This window comes from Oculina patagonica, chromosome 6 (genome assembly GCF_052425735.1).
Source record: "Oculina patagonica isolate OP01 chromosome 6, crgOcupat, whole genome shotgun sequence".
NCBI classification, from domain to species: Eukaryota; Metazoa; Cnidaria; class Anthozoa; order Scleractinia; family Oculinidae; genus Oculina; species Oculina patagonica.
In genome coordinates this window covers 33,357,438-33,368,704 of record NC_135763.1, presented here as the reverse complement: position 1 = coordinate 33,368,704, position 11,267 = coordinate 33,357,438, and the positions used below count along the sequence as shown (strand labels likewise).

Sequence of the window (11,267 nt, the reverse complement as noted above, 5' to 3'; positions counted from 1 at the left end):
TTTGTTTTTCTGTTTTCACAGAAAACAGGAAAAAAAACAAAGGAAAGATCAATTTACAGTGAAATTTTAATACATAGATTTTATTTTGTTTTGAATACTTTTTATTTGTATACTTTCTATCAGTCGAACTGTAACTATGATGTCTCGTCGCTTGACTAACTCAATAGAAATGATAAAAGATCTGAAGCACGACAATCGCTGTTTTAAATGACTGCGTCAAAGGCCGTAAAAGGAAGGTACCTCGCCGCAGCAGTGCGTGACAATGCGTGACAAAGCGTGACGGATCATTGGAGTGGAGCTATCAACCGGCGAAATCGCAGAACAGGAAAACAAATCGTGACGCAGGTAATTATTTTGGCTGGATCGTTCTGAAACAATGCATTTTATCTTCGATAATTGACATAAACTTCGTTTTGAGTAATTTGAAGTAATCCTCTGGCCGCATTTAATTTGACGTTTGCTGTGAAAGTTCAAGTCGATAAAAGCAAGAGGCGAAGGGAGAGAGCGAGAAGCGACAAGATGTCTGGTGGCTATCGCACGAGTGATTTGAGCAGAGGAATGACTCTTAGAAACGCCAGTGAAAATCGAAGGCTTGTTGGCCATCTTCAACACCTTGATCTTCAACTACATCAGAATCTTGTGAATTTACAAGCCGAGATCGTGGACTTGAAGTTAGCGCGCAATGGAATGTCACACTACAGACAACAGCGACCCAAAACAACTGTTGGTAAGACGTTTAGTGATCCTAGACTCGTGAAAGATCGTCAGCTTCGCCCAGGAACTAAAATCTCACCTCTTGCTGTAAAGGGTAGCAGTAAAGAAATTTCAAAGCCGTTTTTGCCGCAAATCAGTCCAAAACAAACCGCGTTGGTTAGCAAACGAGTCGAGGGTGTCGAAACGAGACCTAACTCCTCGCGGCATCCCGCAAGTTCCCGACGTCTGCGCGAACTCTCGACAGATAGTGCTAATCTTTTGTCTACTAACACTACAAGTAATCTGTACAGACCGAAATCCACGCCAAACTTGTGCATATCGCCAACAAAATCAGAAAGCAGTGCAGCTTCAAGTATACCAATTTCTGATCCTGTCGGAGGAAGAAGGGTTCGCTCTCTTGACAAAGCCGACAAAACTTTGCGGAGCCGAAGTTCCGAAGATTTGTCACAGCCGTCTTTGGAGCTAAGTGACCGAGTTAGTGATTTCTTAAAGAGACCAAACACAAGCTCAGGCGAACGAATCAAGGAAGCGGAAAATGAGCTAAAGCGCTCGGAAAGCGACGTCATTCCAACAATAAATATCGAAGTTCAAGAAGAAGAAATTGAAGCAAATCTCGAGGAGGGCAAGGAAGCGGCTGAGGACGATAAAGGCTATATGCTGGACGAAGAACTATTTAGAAACTCTCTTCTCCTCAAAGCTAGTCGCGATGATGGTCTTTCGAGATCCATGCCTGATTTATCAAGTCTTGGATTCATGGACTTTAACGAGGTTATTGATCAGAGATTACGAAAACTTCAAGAAGAGATACCGTCAGAAGAAGAGATGAGAAAAATACGGTATCTTAGATTTCGGGATGAGCCTGCCCCGCTACCTATTTTATCTGTCTTTGAAAAAGAGAGTACTCCAGAACTAGATAAAATTGATGAGTAGGAATTTTATTAAATGAGTAGAAGTCTTCTAAAGGATTTGCGTTATTAAGACATCAGACGCTCTTGTCTCAGTCGCGGACAAACAATATAAGTTAAACCCTCGCAAACCTCATAGGAGGTGTTGTCATCTGCGAGCAATATTTTAATTTCCAATTCATTTTATTATTGCCTGCTAAGTCTTTGTTATTGTGTTTTGATAGGCTAGGCTTACTTGCGTACTTAGAACAACACAATGGCGAACCTCAGCGCTTTTGTGAACTTTAAAAGAGCAAATTGAAGTTTTTATACTTGAGCGTTGTCCTTTTATTAGCACATCTTTTTCAAAACGAAGAATTCTTTTATATCGGCGAGAGTGAATAGTTCTGAATGAAAATTGCATACTTTATAGACAGTACTTTGATCTTGTATTTCTTTGATTTTCAAATTACGTTTGTCAATTGGGAACTTAGCAAATTTCCTTGACGACTTCGGAATTGCGAAACTATGTCGAATATTTCTTTGTGCTTTTTCGCTGAACTCAATAGGTTCTGCCAGGTCGCACGTTTTCTTAGATTTCTGAAAAACAAATTGTAAAGAATTTTAAAACAGCGTCGTTATCTTGTCTTCCCAAAATATTTGCGCATTCTTTAATTTTCAACTTGAGCATATAGTTTCACGCAAGAGAGGAAAGCTTTGTTTTAAGAAGAGAAATAAACAAACAAATTATTACTGGAGCCAATTTTTATTATCCAAATGTTCACGTATCTGACATGATAAGTTATGGGGTCAGTATGGTTTGACGTCAAACGAGGTCACTGTGGCCGTTCCAGAGTTCCGATGTCGCAAGCCCGCGAAAGTAGAGCGCAAATCAACGCAATACATGTAGCATGCGATCAGGCCAACATTTTCGCACTCTTATCATAAGAGGAAATGGAAAGAAAATACAGTGTATTTTCTTTCCATACCTCTTTTATATATGAATCTATTGTTTGGGGTAGACAGTTTTAATTACAGCCTCTATTTTTCAACGCAAAAGAACGCAAGAGAAACAGGCCCTCTCGGGCCTCCCTTTTTGTGCTGGCGTCCAGTTCTCTCGCCATTCTTTTACCGTGTCCAATGATCGAAGAAAAATACGAAAAGTAGAGGGGTGCGAGCAGTACAGTTTAGGGTGCGAGGGCGAGGAAGCCGAGATTCGCCGCTCGCGCGAAACCCCTAACAAGAAATGAGTGTTAGGGTCGCGCAACCTTGTAAAGGCAAAGAGTAAATACCTGATCAGCTAGCTCTAATCGCTAGCCTGCGACTCGCTCTAGGCCGGTTTGGCGCTAAGAGAGCGACGAGGGATGGCTGTATTCACATGCAGGCTGCCTGATCGCCGGTGATAAATGGATAGGCCGATCGAGCCAAAGCATGAGTGTAATACTTCAGGTTATCAGCTTCTGGTGTATTTTTTATAAACTATTCTTGGCGTGTTTTCCTAATCTGGGTCCTAATTCTCATTACTTGTCTACTTTAATTTGTTACTGAAAACGCAAAGAGAAGTTCAAAGTTTAATCACCGTACCGATGGCCAGGAAAGCCGCGAAGACTCAGTGAGGAACAAGAGAACCAGAGATGTTGACTTGCTTGTGCATTTAGAAGAAATTCGACATTTAGACAGCTGGCCTGATGTCCAACTACAGTTAGTTAAAATTAGTCTGTTATACAAATCCAACATGACGCAGCAGACAAACTTTTCAACTTGGTGGAAGAAGGATGATATAATTGCGAATGCACATCTCGTACGAGCGCAAGACCTGTTCTGCTTGCGTTAAATGGTAGTGCTCGTGCAAAATTAGCCTAAATACAAAGGGTTTACGAGTTTAGTTCCCTACTCTTTTTCTGTTCAGTTTTCAAGCAGTCAGCCGATTCTTGCACGCAGCTGATGTAAAATATTATTCCTCTCAAATTCTCACTGGACAAGAAAAACTGGATGATATGGTACAATTGTTTCGAATTGTTCGAACGACAAAATTAAATGATACGCTCGTCGCACGAGCGTGAATTTATGTTGTCTTCAATTAGTTCTTATTCGACTCCTGTTCGAGTGTCATTGCGATCGATGGGCAAGTAATCTGTTCTCAATGTAATAGGTCGTAATTTTGAAAATTGCCTGATCATTTTCCCCATTTCTTACGCATGCCTGTATAAATGGAAATTAAGTTGATAACGCGCGCGTATCGTCGGTCGCGCAATCCAGCGCGAGGCCCCTGGCGCGAGGCTTGCAGTCTATTAGTCTAATTGCTTCTGTGACGTTTAATGGCATTTTATTGAGAACATGGATTGAACACGATCACGCCAGCGCCACTAATTACATAGTGGCCAGCAAAGCTAGCAATCCATCTCGATATGGATTGTTTGCCAGAAATAGTTATTTTAAAAGTATTTTCTTTTCTACCCGTGGCGGACTTGGGAAGAGCTGCCAAGGTCTGCAATGACTGGCGCCGCCTAGCCTACGATCACTCGCTATGGAAAGCCGTCAACGTGAAAAGACAAGCCGCTAAAATTGACGAGGACACTCTACACATGCTCATAAGGACACGATTTTCTCATTCTCTTTCAATTCTTCATTTGGGTGGCTGTAAAATCTCGCTCGAGCTACTGAGTGAGCTGAACAGAAAATGCAAAAGTTTGAAATATCTGATATTTAGTCGTGGATCAAAGCTTCGACCGCCGAGTCCACCTCCGAAGTACACTGAAATAACCTACGAATTCCCTTCCCAATTGGAGTTAGTGGAATTGAGGCCAATCAAAGGAGATTTCGCTTTCTTGGGACGGATATCGAGGCACTTCTGCGAAGTGAAATACTTGGGTGTTGGAAATAACTCTTCGAAGGGCGCGGTCCCTTCTCTGTTTACCAAGATGCAAAGACTGGTCATTCTCGACTGTACAAACTGCGATACAATTACCGACGATGTTATTAGTAAAGTCGCCGAATGCTGCCCGCTCCTGGAATCATTTTGCTTAAATGGATGCAAATACGTCTATGGACGGACCTTTTGTACGCTTTTCCGATCTTGCTCTCGGCTGCGCACGATTCTTCTTCGCTACACGCCGGTGAGAGACGACTGTTTCGTGATCCCGGAATGGAAATACGTTCCCGTGGAGGAACTGGATATTTCTGCTTGCTCAAACATTACACAGATAGGCCTCATTAGCCTCGTCACCAATGTCAGGACTCTGAGGTACCTCAACTTGTCCTACTGCGGAGTCGGTCGCGCGGTTACGGACGCGGTTTTGCTACAGATGGCGCGACTCGAAACCGGGACTAACTTGGAAATGTTGGACGTGCGGTGGAGTTTAACCCTGACACCCGAAGCGTTATATATTGTATGTCGATCTTGCCCAAAGCTGAAATGCTTAGGAGTGTATCAGTCTTCAAGCATTAACCCTTCGGCCATGGCGGAGGTCTTAAGGATGCTTCCTAAGCTAGAAGTTCTGGAATACGGAGCGTTCGGTAAGGCCAGCATTTCCGAAAGCATGTTCTTCCCGAATCTAATACGCTATTGTGAATCACTCGAGGCGGTGTCCCTTATAAACTTTGCATCAATGGACTCAGTTGCAGACGCAGTGTTGATGAACGCTTTGGTCGAGAACTGCCGTTCTCTTAAACGTATAAACCTTTGTGAACCAGATCCGACATTGCTTGATTTAGTACAAGAACTACCCCCTACATCCAGGGCTAAAGTAACCCAGAGATGGCAATGTGTGCTGCCCCCGCCAGACCATACTCTAGATGCCATTATCGCTAGATTAAAATATAGCCCTCCACATCCTTCACACCCCTAGGGCTTTATTTTCAAAGACGCTAAAAACAGAAAAAGTTAATAATCTTGAAAAACTTTATTCGTTTATGTGCACAGGTTTTTTATATGTTTGACAAAGACTAAAGTCGTGGCAAAAATGTCGCACACATTTCTTGAAGATTTTAACAGACGATTCACAAAATCGATGAATATTCTCGTATCTGTCAAGTTAACAAATTTATTACTTTTTTTTCTTTTTCAGTACAGGTGAATAATGATTTTATTAACCAGCCTGTGATTCAGGTTCGCTTTTAATCGGTTGAAATCATTGTTAGTTAGGCAAAGTTACCCGTTTTCAATTTATTTGTGGCCGGATTGAGTGTATTTACAGGAATTAGCATGAACTATATGCGTATTTTAGGGATCTTTTTATATCGCAGTAATAAAATGGCTGAGTTTGTTCTTTTAAATGATAGTCTTAAGTTCGTGTTTTTAAATACCTTACCGTTTAATTTGAAAGTGGGTAATATACATGGCTATAATAACTGTGCATGGAAGGAAGCGCCAGCAAATTTTGTAAAGGCCCAGTCATGCGGGCAATATATTCTTTCAACTTGTCTCGCAACAGTATTTCATTGCTAGTAGTTTAGTGTAGTTCCCGGGGGGGTACTCCCTATAATGGCCTATACGGGGAGGCTCCGCCCGAAAGGGGTACCTTTTTAAGGCTTCAGGTATATAAAAGGGTAGGGATTTCACGAGTTTAGGTATATGAAAGAGTATGCAAATCTGTCACTTAGCTATTTAAATGGGCCTTTAATTAAAATATTTCGAACGGACGCAATTTATGGCTGTATTATTTTAATTTATTAAGCGCTACATGAAAATGACAAGAAAACGTCCTGTTTTAAGTCCACGCCACGTCTTTTAGGTATATGAAAGGGGTACCTTTTTTCAGTTAAAGGTATACGAAAGGGGTACAATTTCTGTCAAAATGGTGTATAAAAGGGTAAGGGTAAGGGGTTAAAACTCGGGGCGGAGCCTCCCCGTATAAAACTTTTTTGAGTACCCCCCCGGGGGTGAAGTTGCGCGTATTACCTAACGTATTGCAAGTTGCGGCAACATGCAGACGCAAAGTAGACATAAATTCAACTTCGTCGCAACTTGCAATACGGGAGGTTAATATTCACGCAACAATACTTTATAACTTTCAATGCAATAATGATGCAAGACAAGTTGAAAATGAAATGGTTGCCCGTATACAGTCAACCCTCGCCTTGTGGACACCTCGTTATTACGGACACCCCTTATTGCGGACAGAAGTTGAAGTCCAGGTGAATAAGAATTACTGAAAATAACTCTCGCTACTAAGGACTTCCTTTATTACGGACACCAAATTGTGGTCCCGAAGGTGTCCGTTATATAGGGGGTTGACCGTTACTAGGCCTTATAAATTAAATAAAGGTAGGCGTTCACACAGTACTCTGCTCACGATAGTCGATAGACAATAGAGTTCATCCCTTGCAATACATTTACATTACCAAGAGAGGATCTGAAAGGGACGAGGATGCTCGTCGTCTCGCTTAGGGCTGTTAATTAAGGATTTGCTCTCACTCAGAGTGTTTAGAACAGAACGCCAATATTTTTAGTCGTCTTCTGTCAAGGTCTTGTTTGAGGTTGCAAATGAGAAATAATAATAATAATAAAAATCACTGTTATACTGCACTGACCGATCAGGCTTGGTATCTTTTAGGAGTCCAAAAAGCTTTAGCCATGCCAAGATTGGTTTCTCTAATAAGTGTACATTTTCCGATGAGCATACCCGTTCCTCTTATGTGAGAGCCCCCACCCCCAAGAAATCTAATGTGCTTTTGAAAATTCTTTAAGGTGGCTGAAACAAATTGAGGTTTCATCCAGCGGCGCAAAACATACATGTCGAAGTTGGGAATTTACTTTAACAGTTACAAAACTGCAAACAAACAAAACTAAAGCCACTTGAAATTTTAGACTATAAAAACATCATTTGCAAGTTGCGACACGTTATCCTAGCCGATTGAATTCGTTTGTATCATATATTATTGAGATTGATTCCAAAGAGATGGGAAGACAAGGATGTTTGTATTAGGGCATATCTCAAAATAATGGATTACGGTTTAACAAAATGGTTTAAAAATATTCCCACTAATCCAGTAAAAGACCTTGGCAGTTGATTGATTATCCAAATTGACTCAAATTAATTCGGTTCCCGTTTACTATGAAATACCGAACACGTTTTCGAACAGAATGTGCAAATATAAGCCAAAAGAGAAAAGAAAATCTCTTTTAACGATTTCTGTAAAAGCATTCAATGATAGAGTGACAATTAACGAGGCACCTCACTGAAACTGAATTATGTAAATACACCCTACGTATTATATCTAATAGCCTTTCAGTATATGAAGTAATGATATTGGCTATCAATTTTTGATGAGATGTTGACAAGAATTACATAATTAAATCATAAAATAATTTCCAAACAAAGAAGACGCTTTCCTCTAATCACCTTAAAATATCCAAAAAGCATGCTAAGACCATTTTAAATGAGTTTTTCTCCCGACTTAAAATATTTATTTTCATTTGACATTGCTAATCTTTTCTTCAACTGCTTCGCGAAACGAGGATCAGTGTGCAATTATCTTTGCAATGTTTACTTCTGGAAATTCGTACCTCGGCGCATGTTTTAAAAGTTTCTTCACAAATTGTTGTAGATCTTCATGCCGTTGCTTGTGGTGCAGAAAATGTTTCTTTTGCTGGAGAGGGCTGTTTTACCGAGACGAATTCCTCTTAGAAAAGTAAGTTAAAATGAAATTTAAATGCATTTAGTTTGATTTGAATAAAATTGCTATGATTAATTGTGATTACATTAGTTTAACAGCTTTAAAACTATAATCAGATACGAGTTTAAATTAAAATAGAATAACCGTGTTTCATTCCTGTATCGTGGCTCTACATGGAAAGTTTTACTTTAGGGATTATTTTAATTCTGCTTTGAAGTATGTTGTGGTTTTAGAAATGATTGCATGCATTTGAGAAAGAAGATCGATCAAATAAATAATTCAAGACACTTTTGGTATTCATTGATGTAGAAACTAACAGGGAAAATATGTTATAGTTACTTAGTGTTCGAATGCTGAACTTGAGTTATTCTTTTGAGTCCAAAAAGTTCTAATTTACACCGGCGAAAGGTACTTAAAATTTAAACTATGTAGACTAAAGTTGAAAGCAAACCATTCATTTTACACCATAAATATACACATTTCTAGTTTTTGTGCGACCTGCCGAGAAAAAAATGCAAAAAGCAAAGGAAAAGAAAGAAAAACAAGTGTTCGCTTGGGTGTTATTTTAAATATTTGGCTTAAGGTTAAAGTTGCTTACTGTTAGTGTGAAGAATCTGGCCACTCAAAAAGTGACATTGAAAACAAAACTATCAACACTGTTCCTTATGTTCTAGAACTCTCGAGAATAAAAAGCTAAGGTTTAGTGCAAACTGATAAAAGAAAAAAAAAATGAGATTTGCAAGTTTTTTTATGAAAGCAAACAGCTTTCAGCTGACTCTGCATAGCGCCATGGCAGCAACGATTAACCGTTTATTTTCGTTGTTCACAGTTTCTATGATGAAATCACTCCTCAAGAGTGGAACATGCTTGAAAAAGAGGCTAGCAAAGTAAAAGGTTAGTGGACTAAGGGCCTCTTCATATGATCCCGGTTGACCGGGCTGGCCCAGTTACCGAGATCTCGGCTCACTCCTATTTTCTTGTAAAATTTTGGATGTGTTCATATGAGAAGGTGGGCTAGCCCGGTTACCGATATCTCGGTTTCTGCAACCGAGATCTCGACAACCGGGAAGAATATTTTCCCATATGAACGCTCCAGCCCGGTCGCCGGGACGCAACTTTTTTTGAGAAAATAGCTTCCCTTTCGTAATTGGGTGGTCCAAATGGTTTAATTTTGCCTTGTATTTATTTCCACTTCAGAAATATGCGAATTAGCTTTATTAATAAAGTTACATGGGTCAATAAAGCTACGATAGTGGCGAAAGATGCAACTTTATGTGTCGCCATTTTGCCTTCGTTTCTTGAATTTTATCCCCGTCAACCGGGCTAAAATTTTCCATATGAACAGAGGTCAAAATCCGTTCTGGTAACTGAGACAGCTCGTAAACCGGGCTCATGTGAAGAGGCCCTAAGGGCCTGATTACATGAGCCGGGCTGGCTCGGTTTGCCGAGATCTCGGCACGTCTGTTAAACGCAACAAAAATCAACTTCGCGATTACATGACAACCGGGCCAGCCCGGCTAGCCGAGATCCCGGTATCGCGATGCCGGGATCTCGGCTGGCCGGGCTGAAAATTTTCCATGTAATCGCGTTCACCGGGCCAGCCCGGCTAAGCGGGCCAGCATTAAATTTCTCTTCCGAGCACAATATCCGACGAAAAAATCAATGCTACTCCTTCTAAATAGGATGTAGAGGTAAGGTAACCCATTTAGCTGCATAAGTGCAAAAAATTAACCACCAAATTGCCGGAAAAAGGTGATAAAGATCATTCGTGCTCTGATCATTCATGCTGAAACCGGGCTGAAAGTCATCTCGGCAAACCGGGCCAGCCCGGCTAACCGGGCTCATGTAATACCGAGCTGAAAGTCATCTCGGCAAACCGAGCCAGCCCGGCTCATGTAATCAGGCCCTAAAATTGAAACGAAATGGTAGTCCTTTCGTTGCCTCTTTGAACCCTTCCTAACAATTGACGACAAGAAATTATCTCAATTTTACTTATTTCGCAACTGTTTTATCCGTTAAAAATCGGTCCGTTCTATGTTTCCAGGCGAGGCGGCGGAGAAAATTGTTTTGGTGGAGACAAACGTATTGCCGACTTTCCCAGAACACGTTGCGGCCGCGAGTGAGCAGGAGATACCCAGGCCATCACGGACATTGGTAGATTATCGAGCCAGCGACTTCATCAAAGAGGAAGAAATTCTTGAAGCTAAGTCTTCAAAGAAGCCCTTAAACACCAAAAATGTTAGATCATACACGGAACCGGATTTTTTGGCTGAGATGTGGAAGAATCCCGGCAAAACGGGAGTTAAGATGAAACCCCTGAAAGAGATATTTCGGAAAAGAAAATATTCACGTTTCACAAACGAACAAAATGAGGAAGATTCTTCCGAAGACCATCCCTCGAAAGTCGAGTCAAAACTGAAAATGCGAACCAAGATTCTAACAAGGCGAAGTCAACGCCGAAAAAATGAACAAGAACAGGATGAAAATTTATCCAGAAGCTTATCTCCTACATCCCTTTTCAATGATTATCACGGACAGATTGAAGCTAGCTTCTCTTTCGCGGCACACGTCAGGAGACAAGGTCCCGGATTTTCAGCCAGTTGTACCCAGACCCTGCGGACAAGTGACTTTTGCTCGCTGAGCGACTTGTTTGAAAGCGAGGTTCAGAGTAACGTTACGTTTAACCCGCTCTTTGAAGACGACGACTGTGAGGAAGACGATTATGTCCAACGAGCGCGGCCGAGAAGATATCGATTGTACACGATCGACGAGGAATCGGAATAATACGACTCCGGCACATGGTTTTCACTTACGAAGCAACAGATAAACAGGGCAGAAATAGAATGATCGAATGTCCGTTACTCTCTCTATCTCTGGATTATTGATCACACAATCTCTGGATTATTGATCACACTCGATTAAAAGATGAAGAAGAATTTTTGATTTTGAATTTATGTGTATAATAAACAGCTATCAAAACGCATCTATTCTATCCTCCATTCAGTGGTCACATAGGTTTGCAGGGAGTGTTAATTGTTAATCGTGAACTAT

The 11,267-nt window shown here is 40.9% G+C and overlaps 3 protein-coding genes across 3 annotated transcripts; all 3 read left to right on the top strand.

The window, feature by feature from the left end:
* The first annotated feature begins 9 nt into the window (after positions 1–9).
* On the top strand, positions 10–2,516 carry LOC144657661 (uncharacterized). Its single transcript, XM_078518017.1, has one exon. It carries the CDS (start codon positions 520–522, stop codon positions 1,642–1,644), a length of 1,125 nt encoding a protein of 374 aa, XP_078374143.1. The 5' UTR covers positions 10–519; the 3' UTR covers positions 1,645–2,516.
* A 1,393-nt stretch (positions 2,517–3,909) lies between these two features.
* LOC144656198 (F-box and leucine-rich repeat protein 13-like) lies at positions 3,910–5,867 on the top strand. Its single transcript, XM_078516443.1, has one exon. The coding sequence runs from the start codon at positions 4,007–4,009 to the stop codon at positions 5,444–5,446; it is 1,440 nt and encodes a 479-aa protein (XP_078372569.1). The 5' UTR covers positions 3,910–4,006; the 3' UTR covers positions 5,447–5,867.
* A 2,318-nt stretch (positions 5,868–8,185) lies between these two features.
* On the top strand, positions 8,186–11,101 carry LOC144656669 (uncharacterized). The gene is made up of 3 exons (XM_078516912.1): positions 8,186–8,231; positions 9,046–9,110; positions 10,261–11,101. The coding sequence occupies exons 2-3, from the start codon at positions 9,080–9,082 to the stop codon at positions 10,998–11,000; spliced, it is 771 nt and encodes a 256-aa protein (XP_078373038.1). The 5' UTR covers positions 8,186–8,231; positions 9,046–9,079; the 3' UTR covers positions 11,001–11,101.
* The last annotated feature ends 166 nt before the right edge of the window (positions 11,102–11,267 follow it).

Coding starts and splice junctions, on each gene's coding strand:
- LOC144657661 (XM_078518017.1), top strand. CDS start 520: ATGTCTGGTGGCTATCGCACGAGTGATTTGAGCAGAGGAATGACTCTT.
- LOC144656198 (XM_078516443.1), top strand. CDS start 4,007: ATGGATTGTTTGCCAGAAATAGTTATTTTAAAAGTATTTTCTTTTCTA.
- LOC144656669 (XM_078516912.1), top strand. CDS start 9,080: ATGCTTGAAAAAGAGGCTAGCAAAGTAAAAG. Junction 9,111..10,260: donor AGAGGCTAGCAAAGTAAAAG/GTTAGTGGACTA, acceptor CTATGTTTCCAG/GCGAGGCGGCGGAGAAAATT.